Here is a 23,104-nt window from a genome sequence, read left to right as displayed (position 1 = left end):
GTTTTTACAGTTAAATAACAGCGTTTTCTGTCACTGTTTATCTAAGGTCAACAAATGGCCAGTGATCTGTAAATCATCCACACAAATGGAGGTTGCATTTGTTTTACATGAGTGTAATGCTAAAACCGAAACGGACATTTGTTGCTTTTCGTTAGGTGTTGCATTTTTGTTAAATAAGCCTCTGAAAGAATCAACATAATTTCTAAAAAATAATGATTATTGGCTTGTTCGACTTTACGCTGCGCAAACCGATCTGTCCATGACATCACGGCACCGCGAGAGAAAGTGACTATCGAATCGCTCTCGCGGTAGTTTGATGTAATACGCCGGTGGGTCTGCGCAACGCCAAAAACGCCTACTACTACTGTGAAGTCAACAGCTGAGGGTGCTGTTGGCTATAATACACTCACTCACTGCTGCTGAAGCGATTAAGCGGTGTGAAATGTTGAGGGTATTTTTTCCTTATTAATAAATGATCTTGAGCAATGCTAAATAATCTGTTACTTATCTAAAATGCCTACATATAATCAATAAATAAGTAATCAATTGGCTTTTTTAATCGTTTGAAAAAGTCACACCAAACAATGTTACAATATAGATTTTTTTGGACATGTATACGCATATGGCCTGCATCATTGTTGACCTTGGAACAACATTTCTAACAACCAATCAATCAGATTTAAGGGATAAGGTAAGGTTTTAGACATACAACCAGGGTTATGGTTAGGTATAAGATTTTAAGCATAAAGTTATAGTTAGGGTTTAGGGTTTGTTGACACTGGACCATCTCTTACTTAGCTACATCAGATTTACAGTAGTGCTTTGGTTAATGTGTGTGTAGCTCCTTAACAATTCTTTGGAACTAATTTGTCTTCAGATGTGAGTTAAATATGATCATTTTTACTTTAAGGGATAATAAGGATGTCCTCAAAGTAAAACCAATGTATAGATGTTTTTTTAATCGAGAAATACAAATGCAAGGCCTGTGACAGTGTTGCCGATTCTTCTTGATTTCTAGAAATAAGTGTTTTTTTTTTTGTTTAACAGTAGCTGACAGAAGCAACAGACTGCTTGTGTTTCAACACATCTTCATGCGATTGCAAAGATTAATACAAGAAGATGCTCTCTGATTTGCTCAGGTATGTTGTGTCCCTTATGTAGACTTTATTTTGTCTTGCATGTTTTAGCCTCATTAGCCTGTTTAGTTGTCCTATCATATACCCATTTTTGTGTTTTGGGTACGTCTGGGTAAGTCTTTAGTTTTTGTTATATTAATCAGCACTTGGATCTTAACCCTTGCTGTCTGAAGGTTCATTTTGTGACAGCTAACATTAAAGGGCCCCTAACATAGTTTTTTTCAGCAATATAAATATAGCCTCTGATATGCCAAGGATTGTGTCTGTAAAGTTTCAGCTCAAAATACACCACAGATCTTTCATTATACGATGTTGAACATGGCCATTTGTGGCTGCAATGAAAAACGCACTGTTTTTGTGTGTGTTCCTTTAAATGCAAGAAACCTTTTTCCGCTCCCCATATAGAAAGTAGGGGGTAGAAGCCTTACACATGTGCTTTGGACTACATGAAAACATGTGTCTCTGGCAGAAGGTTGAAATATGCGCTCATAAGGCTGAGTCTGTGAGCCGTCATGGATGGGAGGTAATCAGTGTGACATCACATTGATAGGGGATTCCCAACCGTCTAAATGTTGTAGGACCGTTGCGGTTTAAAGATTACACAAAGAAGAATAAATGGATTTGTATAATAACAGGATGTTTCTGCACACACTGGTGACTCATTTTCTGATAGAAAAACATTTTGAAAAACAAAAATTCAAACAAAAGTGAATTTTTTAGGTAAGAGGGGCTTTAAGACATTGACAAATGTCCTCATCCCGTCTCCTTGAAACCCATACCTAGTTAAAAAGCCATTAGTTATGAATTTAGTGTATAAATATATACACTAAATATAAATGCGATGACCTGTTTGAAAACTACTTTTAGGGGCTTTTCACACTTGAAATGGTTAACCCCTGGGTAATTCCGAACCCTGGGTAAACAGAGTTCTTTGTTATCTGTTTATATTTTACTAAGGTTATCAGAGCCCTGGGTATTAATAAGTTTCACACTTTTCGCAGATTATTTTCTGGCAATCAAAAGTGGTGGAAAAAAATGCAACTCATACAATTATTTTGTATTGTGTAACAATGACAACAGAATTGCTGTTTGTACGCGCTGCACTTCTAGGATTTCACGTCATAATGCTTTGAAATAATTAGTAAAAAGCAAAAATATCGCTATCTATAGGTATGTAATTCTAAGTAGTTGAATATTGGTATCGGCACATCAATTTTGCATTGGTGCATGGCCAAACTTTCATTTAAACTTGACCAGAAACCCTGTAGGAGGGAGTGAAAGTGATTTAGTAACTAAGGGCTAAGGGGGCGTGTACACCAAAGCGTTTAAACTGAGGGCCACCTTCCGATCTCTCTGATGAATCCAATACGGAAGTGACTTAAACTGCAATTAACCATCTGGTTGCTAGAGGCTGGCTCCAAAAGGGAGTCAATTCCTATAGACCTCTATGTTAAAATGGCCAACTTCACAGCAGAAACGAATATATTTATAGCCCGGTCCAAAAAGTGTTCTTGGTCTTTAAAGCTAATTTTGAACTTCATGACAACTGTGTGAATTGTATCTCATTCGTTTAAATGATATTAAAGGTGTTGAGGAAGATTTTCTTTTTCTGGGTAGATCATCAAGACTATTGGTCCTCCTAGTTGTCAATCAGGAGTGTTGTGCAATTGCATTTTTTTTAAAAAGTGGAGAAAATCCTCCGCTTCACCTTTAAGTCTTAAAGTTCTGCATAATTAAGGGCGTGGCCACTTGAGTGACTGGTGAACTGCCAATGCTGTCACTAGAGTTGAGCTAGGCGGGTGTGGTTTCAGCAACCAGCCACCTCAGTTTCACTCACGTCCCGCCTCTTTACCCATTTTCGGTTATACGCGAGTGATGCGTGGTGACGCCAAGATGGCGACGGCAGGCACCGCCTACTATTGGCCTTCAAAAGAGCTCTTCACAAACCTATGGGTAACGTCACTGACACTACGTATATATTTTTTACAGTCTATGGTTTAAACGCCACTGAAAAAGGCAGGCAGATGCCAACTCTCTGCGCTTGCCAGCTTTTCTACAGCTAAGCACTTTTGTTGCTATATGATACTTCTGTTGTGTTTATCAGTTGTTGTAAAATGCGCCGGTTAGTTGTTGTGGTATTTGTCCCAACCCTCTTCCACTGTGATTGAACGGCTGAGTGAAAAGTGACATTGACGAGCTTAGCGCACAGTGCAGACAAAACATGCCAGCTACTGGCGTTTTTGAAAACCGCTGCGCTTCCATTGGAAACCATTGAAAACATGCGGCGAACGCAGGCGTCAACGCCTTGATGTACACGCCTCCTAAACTAGATGTAGGGCAGTAAAATCAATTATTTTGTAATGGAGAAACACATCTTATACACTGGAAGAAAATGCAGCATGAAGTTAAAACAACTTGGTTTTCCAAGTCAATTTAACTTACTATTTTAAGTTTTAGCTTGTGAAAAGTTGACATAACTTATAAAATACAGTTGAAATTGTTTTACTTAATATTAGCTCATATTCGAAATGCGTAACTTTAAACAGAAGTCATATTTTAGTTAGGTGGTGTTAAATGTCTGGTGAAGTGTACATGTTTGCTAGTCAGGGTGTAGATCTGTTAAATGCATAGTTTACATACCCAGTAATATTCTTTATAGTGATTAGCATTTTTCAAATGTCTTTAAAGCACTCGTCTTTGTAAAACACTCCTCACATTCACTGTAGAAATCATTTTATTACTTTTTCTCACAAAATTCTTCACATTTCTTTTGACATTTTCATGTTTGTGCTTTTAAACAAGACTGTATAATTGAACAACAATGTGGCACATTATAATACGTATTATAAGTTTTATAATACACCAGTAATGCCGTAATGTTGCTTTTATGTAACTCGCACATTGCTTGGCGTGTGTTGGGTGTAACAGTATTTGATGAGAGAAAGTAACTTTAAAAGAGATGAAACGTGTCCAGAAATCTGCGCTGAATAGATGGTCAGGTCAATTCAAAGTGGATTTTCCAATAGAAAAAGATTAAAGCGATTTGCCACAGGTTTCATTTGAATGCTTTCTATTTGAATCTCAAGTGCCAAAATGTTTTGATCCACGTTCAGCATGTTGTTCTCTTCAAAGTCGGCATTTGTGATTTCAATCTCTGTCCTCTTCTAGTGCATCCTGGAGCTTGAAGAACAAAGACATAGTAGAATCATAAACTTCTCGACATTATCTATACTAGTATGATACATATACTATATAACCTTACTTGAAGTCTCCTCCATCAAGGAGTCTCTTGTATGTGTTGATCTCTGCTTCCAGTTTCATCTTTATATTAAGCAGGGCTTCATATTCCTGCCCCTGCTCTGTGATGTTTGATCTCAGGTGTGTTAGCTCAGATTCAAGCTGTAATATGATGTTATTGGACTTTTCCACCTCTATATTTGAGCGTTGCTCAGTGTTCCTTAATGTATCCTCAAGTGATGCTTTCTAGAGAGAGTTTTGAACACAAAGTGAGAGAGAAGTACACTTCAACAGATGACTTAAGCGAGTCTTATTAACACCAAAGCAACGATGCACTGTGCATTTAAACCCCATAAAGTTGTGTGTCTGTGCATGTACCAGGCTTTGTTGGGAAGCGAGCTCTATCTCTAGAGTCTGAATCTGTCTTCGAAGATCGTTCATCTCCATTTGGGCACTTTGCAACGCCTCTGTGTTCTGAGCTACCTGCACCTGAACGTCTGAGATCTGAGGAGAGAGAGAGAAGCTTGAGATCATGTAGCCAGATTAGTGGCCAGAGGTTTGGTTTTATCCTAGAAGTCATCTCTGTACCTGGTTTTCATGCCACATTTTGAGTTCTTCTGCATTTTTAAGAGCAAGTTTTTCGTAGTTGGCCCTCATTTCTTCCATCACTTGAGCCATATCCTGGCCCTTAGGGGCGTCAACATCAACCTGGACACCTGACTGGGTGATCTGGTTTCGTAGCTCTCCAACTTCCTGCAAACACAGAAGAAACATGAGATGTAGACATGCATTGATGGTTGGGCATTGAGACTGTTCGGTAACTTAAGTGCTGGTTAATGATAAAAGACATTGGTCAGATAATCTTGACACAATTATTTGCATGCCAATTCTGATGGCTTACATACAGCTGCATTTGTATATTGAATTGGGATATAAAACTTGATAAATTTTACACACTTTCGCTTAAAGCAAGTTTAAAGCAACATTCTGTTAAACTTTGTGTTAAGGGTGCAAAACAGCTCATTGGTTATTTACATTATCATGGTTCTTCTTGAGGAAAAGAAGCTCTTCTTTCAAGGACTCAATTTCACTCTCCACGTTCAGACGACCCATATTTGTCTCATCAATGAGCCTTTTCAGACCAGCAATATCTGCTTCAACAGACAGTCTGATGGACATCTCATTGTCAAACCTAAAACACACATATGGTTTTTAAATAATGTGCTAACATGTCTTGGTAAATCGTCAACACTGTATTTAAAAAACACAACTACACTTGTACAAAATTTGTCACTGGGGTGGTACCTTTTACAAAAGTACACTTTTGTACCTAAAAGGTACATATTGGTACCTCAAAGGTACACAAGGTACTTTAGAGCTGTGGGTCGGATGTGCTTCATACGTCTTGAAAAGTAAAGCTGCTGGCTCTATGATGGCCCCCTGGTGGCTGGCTGCAGTACAAGTCATTAACACCGCCCTCTCCATGCAAATGAGCGTGACTTGGCAAAAGAAAATTATTTGCAATTCCAATAAAATTTTCCTAAAGATGGTTTTGGTCCTTTAAGGTAGTTGTTATCACGCTGATATATGTTCAATTGTTAATTTTTGGGCTAAGTTTCATTTTAGCTAGTAATTTGATGCTATAGAAACAGGGTGTGTCGTTATGATTGGCGTAGTTGAATTTGTTGTGCGAGCGTTTGGGGGAAGTTTGTTACCACAGCTCCGCCTCTGGCTCCACGGACAATTCCTTTTGACGTTTTTATGGAACATGGCAGCGCCCATGGACGGACATTCTTGACTTCAATTCATTACGATGAAAGGAAGCGATATTGTGTTGTCCACACAACACAACGTTAAAAGATATGGAGATAGTGTCCGTGACGTCACCCATAGGTTTATGAACAGCTTTTTTGAGCCAATAGTTGGCGGGCCCTGCCGTTGCCATCTTGGCATCGCGTCACTATGCATCACTCGCAGATAACAGAAAATTGGTAAAGAGGTGGCAGGTGGGTGAACCGGAAGTGGCTGGTTGGGAAAATCACAACTTTTCATTTTACGTCAGTCTTAGTACACGATGTAACTACAGAAGAGTTTTAAATAGGAAAAATATCGAAACTCTTTGGTTATTTTTTAGTGCGATGCTAATGGTCTAATCAGATTCAATGGACTAGACCCGGAGATCAGCTGAATGGATTCCAAAAAGGTAAAAATGAAATGTTGAACTCTAGGGGGGTAAAAAATGAGCATATTTTTAAAAAAAGTGGAGTGTCCCTTTAAAGGACAAGTTCGGTATTTTACACTTAAAACCCTGTTTTCAGATTGTTTATGATGAATTAGAACGGTTTTGACTGAAATTTCGACACATGCGGCTGCCCCGAGAATTTTTGGGTGTTTGTGTTTCACCTCCCAACTCCACAACGGGCCGACAGGTGCACTGGAACAATCCTTCCTAAAATGCATTAAACTTTCGTTTACAAAGACATGAAACTCACTGAGTGGTCAGGGGTGTTTACTGATATTCTCACACAAAAATCGCCGCAAAAGACGCCCTCCAACAGGTGTTTTAGCATTCGTTGTTAACTTGTGGAGCTATTTTTCCAAACGCCTCACACCCGTACATTCTTCTGACGAGAGCTTGAATAATAGACACTCCAGCCCAGTTGGTGGCGATAATCCGCCTTTGTTTGTATTCTTGCAATTGGCAAAGTTCCCGGGGCGGAGTAATACCGTACCTCACAGCACATCTAATACAAGTCAATGGAGTTGGCAAAAACTACGATAAAAGCTGTTGGAATGCGTATTTTGCAGCGATTTTTGTGTGAGCATACCAGTGAACACCCCTGACCACTCAGTGAGTTTCACGCCTTTGTAAACGAAAGTTCAATGCATTCTAGGAAGGACCGCTCCAGTGCACCCATCAACCCACTGTAAAGGTGGGAGGCGAAACACAAACACCCGAAAACTCTCGGGGCAGCCGCATATGTCGAAATTTCAGTCAAAACCGTTCTATTTCATCATAAACAATCTGAAAACAGGGCTTTAAGTGTAAAATACCGAACTTGTCCTTTAATGCCAATGTCCCATGAATGGCAAATTCAATGGTTTTAATGTTAGATATTTTGGGATTGCAATTAAACATTTAATTCATACAATGACAATAAAAACTACACTCTTCTAAAAAGACAATTTTTTTGTATTTCAAAAGTTTTTCTGCTTATTTTTATAAAAAATATTTTGGTGGGTGCTGAGATAATTATACCAGTCTAAGTTGCGAAATGAAAATGTTTGGCAACCACTGCCTTAGGTACATACTGGTTCCTCAAAGGTACATATCTGTACCAAAATGGTACATATTAGGACATTTATTTAAAGGTACCGTCCCTGTGACAACTTTTGTACCTTTTTTCTGATTGTAAAGAAAGATACTATGCAATAGTATACTATGCAATAAGATACGTTTGTAAGTTCTATTCAAAGAAAATTGGCATACAAAAATGAGGTCAGAATGTTTAGAGGCATTTTTAAGATTCTTGTTGTAACCACTGGAATGTATACTGACTTCACTCTGAAGTCATCTGCGGCCAGACGAGCGTTGTCAATCTGAAGAACAAGACTAGCATTGTCCACAGTGGCATCAAAAACCTACAGGCAAAACAGCAAACATATTTCACCACAATGTGTCTATAGAGGAAAATCTGCTTTTGACATCCATATCAAACCTTTATAGACCAGTTCAAATGATGTTAACAACACTGGTCCAGAAACACTTCCTGTTACAGTTTGTGACAGTTATTTTTTTATTTTACATATATTATTATCTTTAAGATGTTTGTTTAACTTCAGTTAATTCAGTTTTATATGTTCTGTTTGTTTATTTTATCCCAACGTTTATCTAGTGTTAAAAAACGGAAACAGGAAGTGCTTCTGGACCAGTGTTGTCCACATCCTTTGAACTGGTCCATAGTATGTAGAAGCAAGATAAGAAGAGCATTATTAGAATGGGGTTCAAATTGGTCATGAATTAATCATGCATGTAATAAAGTAAAATTATGAACCTTTGGAGCACAGAAAGATCTATATAAACAGGAGTTATTGTAAAAAAGCATTTTTGCATGTGAAGAGCTTGTGCATGTCTATCAGTATTATCTATTTGTGCAGTGTTTTGAATAGATTGAATGATAAAACACGCCTACAAGTTTGTCATGTGACACATCCTGCAGGAGGAAACTGCTATGATGCATTATCACGAGCTTCTGCTCATCTGGCTGCCAGAAATGTCATAATATCTTAATGTTATCCAAATATTCTTCATGTGACCCTGCTTGTGAAACCCAGCTACGGTCATTTTTTCTACCTAAAATCATCCTAAAGTAAGAACGTGGATTAACTGATCGGGAAACCGCCCCTAAATGTTGTAAAATGACCCAACCACATCTGTTGTTTAAATTTTGCAGCAGTTGCATTCTTCTGCGTTCGTGAGTGCCTGGGTGATTGTGTGGGTGCGTATGTGTTCCTCATCCCACATCTGTTTTGCATTTTGACTGTGTAGTCTGTGTAGTTTGTGACCTTGTAGGAAGTTTCAGCTGCCCGTAGTTCGTCAAACTTTTTTAACAGTTTAGAAATGACTGCAAGTGGTTTATTTGTGTAATCTGTCTCTATGGTTACACTGATTTTACAACCTTGGAGGAATTCCCTCATAGTAAAGAATGGGTATGAGGAACAGAACATGCACAATAGAAAAGAGAAGAAGAAAAGGGCATGTGCCACACCCTCCATTGAGACGTAGACATATGATAACCCATTTGCTGAATTCTAAAGGTTTCTCATGGACACAACTAAATGTTAAAATATAAATGTATTTATTTAAGTAGATTCATCTTGATAATGCTTTAGTTAAAGCCTTCGATGACAAAAAAAAATAGTTTTCACAACTTATACACTTCTTTATTCTTTATACATTATAAAATGTTTATATGTTAATACATACAGACTATACTTATTATATTCACTTTCTTTGCTTCTCTTTAAAAATTCTCTGTGTCTCCAATTTCGGCTAGACCGCTATAATTCAAAACATCTGGCATCAGTGTGAATAATTTTTGGTCTCTCAACTTTCTCAAGCTTCAACCCCCCACCAAAGAAAACACATGAAAAAGCATGTATGACCTGACAGTATCTCTCACCTTCCTCCTCAAATCATCCAGGATGGCATTGTACTTGCTATAGTCTCGGGCTTCTGGACCTCCTTTCTCCAGGACCTCTCTGATCTGCTGCTCCAGTGTGGCGTTCTCCTTTTCCAGCCTGTGCACCGTATCCAGATAGGAGGCCAGACGGTCGTTCAGATTCTGCATCTGGCCTTTCTCATCGCCCATCATTGGCCCCGTGGACCCTGCGCTCGCTCTCAGGGACCCTCCGGAGCCGGCGCCCATGCCTGCAGAGCTCACCTTGTAGGCGCTGGAAGAAGTAATGCCCCCACTTCTAGGGGCAGAACGGAGAGACATGGAAGATGCAGAGGAGATCCTCGTACCTTGACCTCCCGCCCCGCCATATGTGCTGGCAGCACGGTATGCTGGCATTGACCGTGTGAAGGAGATGTGAGATGCCTGTGGTGCGTAGTAACTCATGATGATGGAGGAAGGAAGTGTTAACTGAACGAGAAACTTAGCACACGCTAGGGGACGTCAACGCTAAAGAGCCACAGGAAGAGAACTGTGAGGCTTTTATACCCCCACCAAACTCCTGCCGTTCCTCCTTTTCTCTATCTGAGTCACAAACACGCGCACTGACCAACTAAGACCCTGCCCACATGATCTGTTCCCCCCTGTTTTTTAACGCCCTTCCCACATCCTCTTTCTCCCTCTCTGCCCGATCTCAACCCTCCGCCTGCTTCCAATGCCTGAGTTCATCTGGCCAGGGCCACATACTGCAATAAGATACAGCGCTGAGATCGGGCTCATTTTATACTTTTAATCCCATAATGTTTTGCAGAAAGATTGAATTACAGTCTCAGCTGACGAGAAAACAAGTTAACAATAGAAAACAATAGTTTTTGACTTTGATCAAGCCCAGTAGGGATAGGCTACACCTATGAGTACACTTTTCCAAAAGAAAGTGACTTTTATTCTTTTAGACATACACTGTCAGAAAAAATGTACAAAAGTGTACCTTTTCTGTCTCTGGGGTGGTACCCTCAAAGTTCATTATACAACACATTAAAATGTTGTACCTTTTAGGGTACAATATTATACCCTAAGGACCTATTGTATACCTTAAAGGGATATACTAAATATACTAAGTTAAACATTTGATTTTTACCATTTTGGAATCCATTCAGCTGATCTCTGGGTCTGGCGGTACCACTTTTAGCATAGCTTAGCACAATCCATTGAATCTGATTAGACCATTAGCATAGCGCAAAAAAATAAGTTGCGATTTTCTAGGCCGATATGGCTAGGTACTATACTCTCATTCCGGGGTAATAATTAAGGACTTTGCTGCCGTAACACTCTATGATATTACGCAGCGCCTGAAAATAATCCCCTTGGTTACTTTCAATAGCAGGGGACTATTTTCAGGCACTGCGTAATATCATTGCGCCTCCTGCTGCCATGTTTCGGCAGCAAAGTCTTTGAATATTATGCCGGAATGAGAGTATAGCTTCTAGCCAAAAAAATAGCAAATTTTAATTTCTGTCAGCTTTAGTACACAATGTTACTACAGAAGCATCGAGTTTTAAATAGGAAAAATATAGCCTGAGTGCCAGCCGATCTTAGCCCCTCCCACAACATTTTAAAAGACGGGAAGATCGGTCTGGGGTTTCTTCGTGGAGGAGCTACTATGCGAGACCCAAAGCTGGTCGACCAATCAAATTGTCAGGGCGGGCTTTATACGATGATGGACAGATGATCAACAGTAACCTAATCATTCACGTCACCAAAGAGCGCGTTTGTTGAATCTATTTACAACAAAATGGCTGCCGCTGTAGAATTTAGTTGTGTGGATTCTTCGCAAAAGCCACTCCCATGACGCAAATTTCCGCGTGAATGTCTCGATGACTAGAATTTCACGCGCGGCTTTCACGCGCAAATGCAGTGAGTAAACCAAAATGTTCTAGCAACAAACAAGACGCGATAGACGCGAATTTCACGCCTCAAACGGTGCTGGTGTGAACCCACAGTTAAAGCTACACAATAGACCCTTTAAGTACAGTAATGTACTCAAAAAGGTACAACCTCATTATGTTTAGTAAACCTGTAAAGGTACCACTCCAAACCTTAGGGTACCACCCCAGCTACAGAAAAGGTAAAATTTTATACCTTTATTCCTGACTGTGTACAATATGGGTGAGATTCCACCTTTCATTATATTATTAAAAAGCATCTAACACCTAAAGACAGTGTACATTGTCAAAAAAATGGTCCCTGGAACAGTTTATAAAGGCCCTAACATGTACTATTTAGATTCAAATGTGTAGAGATTTGGTACCAATATGTTCCTCTGAGGTACTAATATGAACTCTTTAGGTGCAAATGTGTACTTTTTGAAAGGGTGCTGCCCCAGGGACAGCCACGGGCCATTTTTGGCTATTCTTTCTGACAGTGTGTTCAATATTAACATTTTCACATTCTGAGAGTTTTTTTCTGTAAACATCAACTCCACAAATAGTCTCACTCGCTTTTGGCCTTTTAAGGGTATACTGCTCAAAATTACATAACTGTCCAAAAATGCAATGTGCTATGATAACATTAGGACACAAAACAGATAAAAGTTGATTAAAAGATGCAGGCCTATGAAAACGGCTCTGTATCACATCGCTCGTATTACATCATATTTTGGCAATGAAGCCTCTATATCATCTCTAAAATTTGGACTTGAATGAATAGAAAACAGTATGAACTTTTACTTAATGCTGCATCTTTTGTAATCTGACCATAGCAGATTACACATAACTGATAATGTTGTTGTTGTTGTGAAACACCATTGATCTATACAACAGGACACCTAGAGGCTGTATACACCCACAACTTTAAAGGAAACCTGAGGAGTTTGCACAAAGCGTTTTGTGAAAGCGGATCCTTCTTTTTCTCTTTTTTTTATATAATTCCTACTGTTCTCAGCAGTTCTAGTATGTGAAAACCCATCTATAGTCAGTTTGTTATTTATTGTTTTCTACATATAATCATCATACATTGAGTACATTCTGTTACCATGTAACCTTGATGTCTTTAATATATTAACTGAATAAGATTGAAATTAATGAGTTAATCAGTTTATGAGACTTTAGCCGGTCACATATTCAACCAAACTTTTTACAACTTACAGCATTTAACAACACATCTCTATTTAGCTTCATGAATACTTTATTTTTTGGCATCAGTGGATCAAAATCTATTCCAGCTGGCAGACATAAAATGACGGGGTGTGATCTGCAGGTTGTCTTTGTTTGGTCTTTGTGTTGTCCATAGATTTCAGAGAGCTTTGGTTACCAGATGAGTCATCAACCCATGATTTCCGGGAGCTCTGAAATACGAATGGCGTTTTTAAATCACAAACAGCCCTGCGGCTGAACGTATGGCTTCATCAAACCTCTCTGCTTTATGCTCGAGGAAGTCGCCTGCATAATGTCTAACTGGAGCTTTATTCTTAAAGCTGTAGTATTTCAAGACACTCTTCAAGAAACTGAGTGTTTGTTTCTATCATACTCATGGCAACTAAATGTGTGTCATGTATTTCGACAGATGGTTACCAAGCAACGTTTTCATTTCCTGTCTTGTGGCTAGTCAAAAAAGCACTTGCATGGTACTTGCACGCCTTATATCACACAAATTAAGCCTGTAATTTTTTCTGTGACAACATTTTTAGGTGTTGTTTAAACTTTCAGACCTGAACCAGGTTTTAGATGTACAGGTAGTGCGCCACACAGATAGCAATTTCTATACATTACGTTTAACTAAATGCAGACGATTGATGTAGAATTTTAGTTACCTTTCGTGTAAGTTAGTAACAATTTGGATATAAATATGGTCCCCTTCATATACTTAACCACGATTAACCACGATGGTATTATAGTTAGAGTGTAATATTACATTAGTAAAACCATGGTTTTACTACAAATCACATGTAATTTAATCAAGCAGGTTTGTAGTTTGTAGTTCAAGTTTGTATTGGCCCACACCTGACAGATACTTTTATAATTGTTGAAAATTTTAAAAATGCATAGGGAGTTGATATCCTAGCATTTTAATGTCTTAGCTGCACCTCTGTTACGTAACCTACACACATTCACATTTAGGCATGTAGCAGACATTTTAGGTTAGGAATAATTGACGACGGGCCATTGAATTATAAGAAAATAAAGCACAACCAAGGTGGTGTGCCGTTACACCGCGGGTGTGCATTATTTTCAAATAATTCAAAGGATCAGAGTCAATTATTCCTCTAATACCACAGTTACCACAAACATTACTCTGGTGCCTATTTTTAAGACATTTGACAAGTTAAGGGCTCTTTATAGTTGTGCGTAGGTCCTACGGCGTAGCCGCGACATCGCAGATTCCATGTCGGTTTTAATTTATACTTTTGCGTCGTCGTCCACGTTGATGTGCAAACACGCGCGCAGACCGCTGGCAGTATCCATGCGTGTAATACCTATAATGCAGTTTTTTTACCTGATGGGAGGGGTTCTGGTGGACCAATCACAGCGTTTGTGGTTTGCGTAGAACTGACGCATTGTTAAATTTTTTGCGAGGTGCACGTCAGGCTACGCAGAGCTACGCACAGGCTACGAATAACCTACGGGCTTTAGGTGTGTGGTTATCGAAAAATAATGCATACTAGTGGAACATTTCTCAACCAGAAAATAGCATTCAACAGACTTTATCCATATTATACCACGGGCTGTTGAATGCTGTTTTCCTGATTGGTTGAGAAATCCACAGTTCCATGAGTATGCATTCTTTTTCGATAAACACACACCTGACCTGGCAAATGTCTTAAAGGGGACATATCATGAAAATCTTTTACCATGTTTAAGTGCTGTAATTGGGTCCCCAGTGGTTGTGTCAACCTAGAAAATGTGAAAAAGATCAACCCAATAACTAAGTTTTGGTAAAACATTCTTTGCAAGCATGTGAAAAAATAGGTCACTAAAATTTGGCTCCCCTTGTGATGTCAGAAGGAGATAGTACCGCCTCTTACTGTGGGTTCACACCAGCCACGTTTGAGGTGTCAAATTCACCGCGTCTAGTTTGCCGCTTGAACATTTTGAGTTTACTCGCTTCATTCGCGCGTAAAATTCGAGACATTCACGTGGAAATTCACGTCATGGGAGGGGCTTCTGCGACTCCGCTTGCTGCCTGTAATCACGTCACTACTAGAGCAAGCTCCTGATTGGTTAACGCGGTGCGTTTTTCTGCCAAAGTAAAAAATTTTCAACTCGCGCGTTTCACGCGACAACGCTCAATTCACAACATTCACGCAAACTAGACACACCAATGAGGCGGAATCGCATTTACCGCACCGCGCTAAACGCGTAATTCGCGCCGCAAGACCTCCACACACGCAGCAAATGCATCTTCACATTGACTTAACATTTAAAACAATCACTCGCGCTTGATGCCTCTACGGTGGCTGGTGTGAACGCACCCATAATCTGCACTATCCAACCATGGCACAGCCATTTAGTGCAGAGATCAGCTCATTCGCATTTAAACGGCACATTTTTGCACACACCACCTACAAAGTGGCAATTTTAACATGTTATAATAAATTATATAGTTTTTTTTAAACTACAACTTCACATACATGCTCTGGGGATACCGAAGAATTATTTGACATCTTAAAAGAGTCTTGTGAAATGTCCCCTTTAAAATAACCACCAGAGCAATGTCTGTGGTTACCGTGGTATAAGCAGAATATTTGACTCACTCCCCTTGTGTCATACAGCATTACCACATTGGGTGTGCATTTTTTTCAAATAATTTAACAGCTTGTGATCAACTATTCCTAAAGTGACTTTTACAGTGACTTTTAACAGTTAGGAAACAATGAAGCGATTAATCTTAGGGAAGCTACAAAGTTTCAACAATGTAAAAGGACAATGCAATACAAATGCTTATGAATTAGGCCTGATAGATGTTGATACTGTATATCTTAATGCAAAACCCTAAAAACAAATATTGTTTACAGTTTCTTCTCACTTCATAATGAAATAATTTTTATCATAGTGGGGGTCACATGTTTAGATCTGTTCTGTGTGATAAGATCTGCATAACAAATAATCACTTGTTGTCGAACAGCTAAGTCATAGAGTCTAATGCAAATGAGCAGTTACAGTTGGCCGACAGAAAACAGAGTTAGGGAGGATAACCGTGTCAAAGAACAGGAAAGTGATGGGATAGTGAATCACACACCAGAATGAAGGAATTTGCACCCTCCCCACCCCATTACCCATGAAGCACCATCCACCAATCCCAAAATCCCCAGATCTCTCTCTCTCTCTCTCTCTTTCTCTTTCTTTTATTTAAGATGAATGCAATGCAATATTTTGAAAAAAATTGCTTATTTAAATCGATAGCCTCAAATGCAGCCTGTATGCATTTTAAATGAAAAGCGAAAGTTTGAAAGCATTTTTAAGAGAGGGTGAGAGCACATTTTAACTGCACTCCTTTCCAGTCAAAATTGGCTCTGTGGCCTTTAGTGAGGCTCAATGTTCTTGGCAGCCACATCCAGCTGAACGTTTTACGACTCTTTTGTGTTCGCCTGTTTTGACTCGTGTTTCCACCCAGTGCTTTTCTGCACTGCCTGCCTATTATCTGCAAAAAAAAAATCTTTGGGAAAATGAGAAAAAAAGAATAATGCAGAGAACAAGGAAGGAAAATTTGAATCCTTCTACAATGGAAAACTGGAATCATATTTCTGCTTTTATTTTCCTTTTTCCAACAAGCATTGTTGTAAGCTAGCGTGTGAGAAATGAGAAAGTAAAGATGCAAATGTTCTCCTAAAAAACTTTACACGGCAGTCTTAATGAATAACAGGACAGAGTGTAAATATTTTGGTTTAATTTACAATGTTTAATTGTATAATTATTATATTTTTTATGCGGCATAAAAATATACTGCATTATAATGTTTTTATAATGTAGTGTAACTTTACAGAGTAATTTTGTATGTGGCATGTTTTGATAGAAGACATATGGTGCAATTCCAGACTCTCCCTCAAGAGGGCGCTAACAACATTACAAAATCAGAACAGAACACACCAGGGTTTGATAAGTTTATGGCACCACATTTTGTTTACTCAGCTTTCTTCCTTAGTTTTCACTCTTGGCTACAGCTTCATTTTGTTTTATCCTGCGATAAAAAATGGAATTTCAACAGGACGCAGCGTTTTCCCGAAGCTTGAATGTTTACGAAGCAATAATCTCAGGTGCTCAGCTGAAGCATTTTGCATACTTGAAGCAAACCATAATCAAGTTATCAATTGTAAATGTACCCAGCCTTTAGGATCAGTCTCTTTCTCACTAGATTTCCCAGTTTTGTAATAAAAACATTTCCTTTCATGCATGAACTGGCATGTATTAACTTAAGATTTGTTTTTGCTTTCATTCAAAAATCACACAACTCTGCATTGTCTATACTTACACCTTACTTGAACTAGTTTATCCAAAGGCAAACAGATATGTTATGCGTGCTTGGATAAGCTGTCACTCATAGCCAATTGAATTTAATCTTTGTTGTCATAAATATGCCCACTAGAGCCCCTGGAGGGAAACCGGTTTCATGCATGAGGTGCATATCTGCTTTTTAAAGACCTGTTTTAACGTTGATCACCTGTACTGAGCATACCTGCAGGGTGACACACCCATACTCTCATTTCAGGCAATGTGAATGAAGAGTGCATAGCAAGCACTTGTTTGAAGATTATTACTCACTTGGCCAACAATACGCAGGATTCACCTTTAAAATGAATTCCCAAGCCAACGAAAATAGGTCACCATTGGTTCACTGCTGGTTTGGACTTGTTTGCATTACATGCTGACTAAAATGAAAGTGTGTGACATGTAGTTCAAGATTTTTTAATTAGTATAGACATGATATAGAAACGCCCTGAGGTGATCTGTTGTATAGTATAGGACTTCTGCACCCCTATGCTGGGTTGCTTCTAAAAAATAACACTGAGAAGTTGCAAGAATTGTTCTAGTAGCAAGAAGTAATGATTTTAATTAGTGTGCAGGCTAAACATGACCATATCAGTACAAGACCTATTTATTTTGGCAAAAAAATAAAAAATAGTTTTAGGCAATATTGATCAGTTTTAAACATACACTGTCAAAAAAAAAGAGTAAATAAATGGTCCCTAGCTGTCACAGGGGCGGTACTTTTTTCAAAATGTACACCTCTGCACTGAAAAGTTCATATCTGTACCTCACAGGTATATTGGTACCAGAAAGTGCATATTATTACCTCAAAGGTACATTAGTACCATGTATACAAATGTATACCTAAATATGTACATATTAGGACATTTTTAAAATGCTTTTAGAGCTTTATTATTTAGAGGCCTATATTTTTAGGTGAACTGTTCTCCTTCAAAGGGACACTCCACTTTTTTTGAAAATATGCTCATTTTCCAGTTTCCCTAGATTTTTACTGTTTTGGAATCCATTCAGTTGATCTCCGGGTCTGGCGGTACCACTTTTAGCATAGCTTAGCATAATCTATTTAATCTGATTAGACCATTAGCTTCACGCTAAACAATAACCAAAGAGTTTTGATATTTTTCCTATTTAAAACTTGACTGTTCTGTACTTAAATTGTGTACTAAGACCGACGGATAATTAAAAGTTGTGAAAATAGTCCCCTTGGTAACTTTCAATAGCAGAGGACTATTTTCGGCCACTGCGTTATATCATTGCGCCTCCTGCAGCCATGTTATGGCAGAAATGTCCTTGATTATTATGCCAGAATGAGAGTATAGTTCCTAGCCATATCTGTCTAGAAATTCCCAACTTTTAATTTTCCGTTGTTCTTAGTACATGATGTAACTACAGAAGAGTCAAGTTTTAAATAGGAAAAATATCAAAACCTTTTTTAGCGCAATGCTAATGGTCTAATCAGATTAAATGGATTATGCTAAGCTATGCTAAAAATGGTACCGTCAGACCCAGAGATCAGCTGAATGGATTCCATGATAGTAAAAAGTCAAATGTTTAACTCTAGGGGAGCTGGAAAATTAGCATATTTTCAAAAAAAGTGGAGTGTGCCTTTGAGAAATTCCTAACCAGTGTGATTTCCAACCCTGTTCATCAAGGCATGGAGGAACACCTCAACTTTTGGATGTCCTCCTTCTCCAACACACCTGATTGAACTCATTGGCCTATTAGCAGAATAAACCTAGACCTGCAATGGGTGTGTCAGATAAAAGCAGTCATGCAAAATGTTAAGTATTAGTTTTACTTTCGTGGATCGCAACTTTAGCAATAGTCTCTATTACATTTAATGGCATTTAAGAACATTGTGATTTTAAATAATTATAATAACAACTGAGATTTTAAGGGGATCTATCTTTACTATGGATTTCCTATAAGATTGTATAACCTATAAGGTTTTGCAGGAATATGGCATTCTACCTAGTCTAATCCAGCCTTTCCACAATGCATTATTTTTAGCAACGATTTTTTTAATCAGTTTGTCTTTTCCCATGGGAATCGAAACTGTGGCCTTGCAAGTGCCATGCTGTGTCACCTGAACTACAGAAACTCCTTGTTAAATCAATTGTCTTTTAACTACACCAACCTGCAATCAGCCCGGTTAGCTAAAAGTTAACTTTATGTGCCAGTAGATGTTCATGAAAAAGGGGAAGAAAAAATGGCATGACTTTTTACGGTCTAAGTACACTGTCATCCATCCCATAAATCAGACCAAATAAACATGCCCCACCTACAGTACATGATGAATGTAAACACCACACAGCGCTTGTGATCCCTTTAAACCTCTTCACATTTTGGGTTGCTTGTATAATTAGCAAAGTAGTTGTTTTTTGTAATTCCCTAATTACTCAAATTATTAAATTAGTGTTCTTGTAGCTCAACTGGTGGAGTACTATGTTAACAATGCAAAGGTCATGGGGTCACATTCCAGGGAACACTTAAAGTGACTTTAAAAGTGTGATTGCATTTTCAAGTCACTTTGGATGGAAGGTAGTATTAAAATGAAAGAGGACATATCATGAAAATCTGATTTTTTCCGTGTTCAAGTGCTATAATTGGGTCCCCAATGCTTTTATCAACCTAGAAAATGTGAGTAAGAACAACCCAGTAACTTAATTTTGGTTAACCATTCTCTGCAAGAATGTAAAAAAATAGGTAATTGAAATTTAGCTCTCCTGGTGATGTCAGAAGAACCATTCAGTCACTGGTTCTTAAAGGGACACTTCACTTTTTTGAAAATATGCTCATTTTCCAGCTTCCCTAAACATTTGATTCTTACCATTTTGGAATCCATTCAGCTGATCTCTGGGTCTGCCCGAAAATAGTCCCCTGCTATTGAAAGTAACCAAGGGGACTATTTTCGAGCAGTGCGTAATATCACTACACCTGCTGCAGCCATGTTACATCAGCAAAATCCTTGATTATTACGCCAGAATGAGAGTATAGTTCCTAGCCATATCTGCCTAGAAAACGCAACTTCTAATTTTCTGTCGGTCTTAGTATATGATGTAACTACAGAAGAGTCAAGTTTTTAATAGTTTTAAAAATATTGAAACTCTTTGGTTATTTTTTGGCGCGATGCTAATGGTCTAATCAGATTCAATGGATTATGCTAAGTAGGGCTGGGCGGTATGACGGTATATTCCGTTACCGCGGAATAAAATGTCAGACGTAACAGATTTTTCTATTCCGTCTATTCCGCGGAATGCAAATAAGTGGGCGTGGCTAACTCTGCCCTCCCGCATGTTAGACTGAGTGTGACGGAGAAACATGGGAAATAATTTACTCATAAAAAATGAACGAGTTATTTGTGTAATTTTTATAATAAGTGCCAGTGAATCCACCACGGGTCTCGCAGCAAGACTCTCGCTCGCGCTCTCGCTCGCTCTCTCTCTCTCTCTCTCTCTCTCTCTCTCTGCTCATGCAGCAGCCGGCCGGTCTCTCGCGTGCAGAGGTCTCTAGGCACGCGCAAGGAGCTGCGACGCCAAATAAAGAGTTCTTCTCGCACATGATCCTAATAGTTATAAAGTTTTCTGAACTTTATGCAAGGTAAGACAAAACTCGCGTTTATATCAGTGACACGTGCGCTGCTGGAGCGATGTAGTTTGATGCGCCATTTGCTTATAGTACAAACATATTTGATCGGAAAGACGAGAAAGAGACACAACATTTAATGTTAAGGTCTAATAGAAAGTAAAGGGAGTCAAGACCTTAAAACAGACTTCATGATTACATCATAGCACCTGTCATATTTATAATATCTAGAACTTCGTCTCTCATATACAGGTGTTTATGCTGTCTGTAAGTTTTTGCATATATTTATACCTGTTCATTTTACGTATTGCATATGTTTAATGTAATGTATGCATAAATACAAAATACAATGAAGGCATACTATAGCTTCAATAGTCTATAAAATTAATAACTTAATTAAAAACAAGATTCTGTCTTATCAAGACTTATCTGTTGTTATCTTCTGGGCATTTTCACTTTAACATTATTAACTTTAAATTGTCCATATTTTAAAACTGCGGTGAGCATTTAGTTAAAAGCTATAGTGAGTGGTGAATTTCTGTAATTTTTTATAATCAAAAAAAAATATTAACTGAAAAACATTTATACCGCTAAATTTTCCGTTCCGTGAAATAAAATGACTCATTCCGTTAAATTGATTTTTGGTCATTCCGCCCACCCCTAATGCTAAGCTATGCTAGAAGTGTTACCGCCAGTCCTGGAGATCAGCTGAATGGATTCCAAAACAGTAAAAATCAAATGTTTAACTCTAGGGGAGCTGGAAAATAAGCATATTAAAAAAAGTGGAATGTCCCTTTAAAACAATGGTTCTCAAACTGGGGTCCGGGGCCCCCAGGGGGGCCGCGAGATGGTGCCAGATGGGCCCCAGTTTTATTAAATTTTTATAAAATAAATTAATTTATCATGAATTCTGTGAAATGAAACCTAAAAAAATAAGGCAACACTACTTTGTATAATTTAATGTTTTGTTTATGTAAAATGTGAAGTTTTAGAAAAAAAAATCATCATAAATTTTCTGGGATCTGGGAAGGAATGCACCGTACAGAAAGGGGGCCGCACGCTGAAAAAGTTTGAGAACCACTGCTTTAAAAGAACCATTTCTTTACCCTAAAAAGTACTTTTTCTTTGTAAGGTTCTTTGTAAGTTTGATCTTATTCTCATTCCACGGCAGCAATTTTTTAAAAAGTTGCCCGCCAGCATTTTTTGTGTTTTTCTGAAGTTTCACAAAATGCCTTCCAGGACAATTTTCTTTTGAAACATACATACAGGGCCGGAGTGGGGCCACTTTTCAGCCCGGGAGTTTCAGGCCCAAGACCGGCCCACTTTTTCCATAGTGTTATTCCAAATTAGCACTTTTTTCAAATTGGATAAATAAAGCAACAGTTCAGCTCTTACTATAGTTTTTATTAATATCATGGTTTAACAAATAAGGTAAAAGTTAAATAATATTTCACTTAAGATATTCACAAAAATATTCCTCTACACTCTAAAAAAGGCTGGGTTACTTTTTACCCATAATGGGTAAATATTGAACAGAACACATGCTGGGTCAAAATTGACCCAATGCTGGGTTAAAAATAACCCAATGTTGGGTTGTTGTTATGCAACCATGGATTATAATAACCCAACAGTTGGGTTAAAACAACCCAGCACTGGGTCAATTTCAACCCAGCAGTGTGTTCCGTCCAATATATAAAATATATAAACCAGCGCTTTTTAGAGTGTATTCCACAAGGAAAGGTTGATAAATTATTAGCATGGCTAATGCTATGAGGCGGATGATTAATGCGAATAGAAATATAAAAGTCCTAATTAAAAAAGAAAACAATTTGACAAAAATATTAAATACAATATTGGGTAAATGGCATAACAAGTGATTTATAAGCTTTTTTCGGCTGGTCAGTTTTGACTGGGAAAACAAAAGGTGTTATAGGGTTCTGAACACAATGGGTTAAATAACTTTAATTCATATTGTTTACTCATGGCCTCCTCATTTTCAGTGGGGGACTGCTCAGAAGCTGCTTGCATAATATTTGCAAAGTCTATGAATCGCCATGTATACACAAAAGGGTAATATTTTAACAAAAAAATTTGCCTTTTAAATAGTTTGACAACGGTATTAGCCAAATAATTACGTTGCTAATGCTAATCATTACTAGGCTTATTTCTCTTTAAGTTACCTGTTGCCACTTTTGTTTGTCCTCTTGAAAATAAATCTGTAAGTTTGGCACATTTGGCATCCTCCTCCTCCAATGGATTTTTTTCTTCAATCTGTTTTTACGCCCTCCTCCTCTCAGACGCGTTTTGTTACGGTAGGGCCGGCCCAGCCTACCGGAGAAAAGTTTGGACGCGCTATGGACCGAACCAACTCTATGGGAGGGGAGGGGAAAACTCCCTCACATGGTACAACCCATGCAGAGGCTGCGCGCTGCAGTGTCAATGCGAAACGTGTGAAGTTTCATTTAAGAGAAGATAGACTCACTAACGT

The 23,104-nt window shown here is 38.4% G+C and overlaps 1 protein-coding gene and 1 long non-coding RNA gene across 2 annotated transcripts in view; one reads left to right on the top strand and one right to left on the bottom strand.

Annotated features, from left to right (window-relative positions):
* The first annotated feature begins 38 nt into the window (after window positions 1–38).
* The window catches only part of LOC129450349 (uncharacterized), a 45,221-nt gene continuing 22,155 nt past the window's right edge, over window positions 39–23,104 (top strand). Inside the window, exons 1-2 of the long non-coding RNA XR_008646312.2 lie at window positions 39–691; window positions 1,048–1,139. This is a non-coding gene — a long non-coding RNA (uncharacterized lncRNA). The remainder of the gene's footprint in view (window positions 692–1,047; window positions 1,140–23,104) is intronic.
* Window positions 3,853–10,089, bottom strand: krt18b (keratin 18b). Its single transcript, XM_073870329.1, has 7 exons — window positions 9,557–10,089; window positions 7,933–8,015; window positions 5,409–5,565; window positions 4,962–5,126; window positions 4,752–4,877; window positions 4,405–4,619; window positions 3,853–4,323 (listed from the first exon to the last, which is right to left on the bottom strand). The coding sequence occupies exons 1-7, from the start codon at window positions 9,995–9,997 to the stop codon at window positions 4,284–4,286; spliced, it is 1,227 nt and encodes a 408-aa protein (XP_073726430.1). The 5' UTR covers window positions 9,998–10,089; the 3' UTR covers window positions 3,853–4,283.

Source organism: Misgurnus anguillicaudatus, chromosome 8, assembly GCF_027580225.2.
Source record: "Misgurnus anguillicaudatus chromosome 8, ASM2758022v2, whole genome shotgun sequence".
Lineage (NCBI taxonomy): Eukaryota > Metazoa > Chordata > Actinopteri > Cypriniformes > Cobitidae > Misgurnus > Misgurnus anguillicaudatus.
The sequence above is the reverse complement of the archived record's forward strand: the minus strand, read 5'-3'. Positions and strand labels throughout refer to the sequence as shown.

What these genes read in the sequence shown, in the direction of transcription:
- krt18b (XM_073870329.1), bottom strand. Translation starts at nt 9,997, where the DNA reads ATGAGTTACTACGCACCACAGGCATCTCACATCTCCTTCACACGGTCA. An exon ending in TCAAGAAGAACCATGATAAT is followed by an intron (nt 5,127 to 5,408) that starts GTAAATAACCAA and finishes CTGTGTTTGCAG; the next exon opens with GAAGTTGGAGAGCTACGAAA. An exon ending in AGACTCCTTGATGGAGGAGA is followed by an intron (nt 4,324 to 4,404) that starts CTTCAAGTAAGG and finishes TATGTCTTTGTT; the next exon opens with CTTCAAGCTCCAGGATGCAC.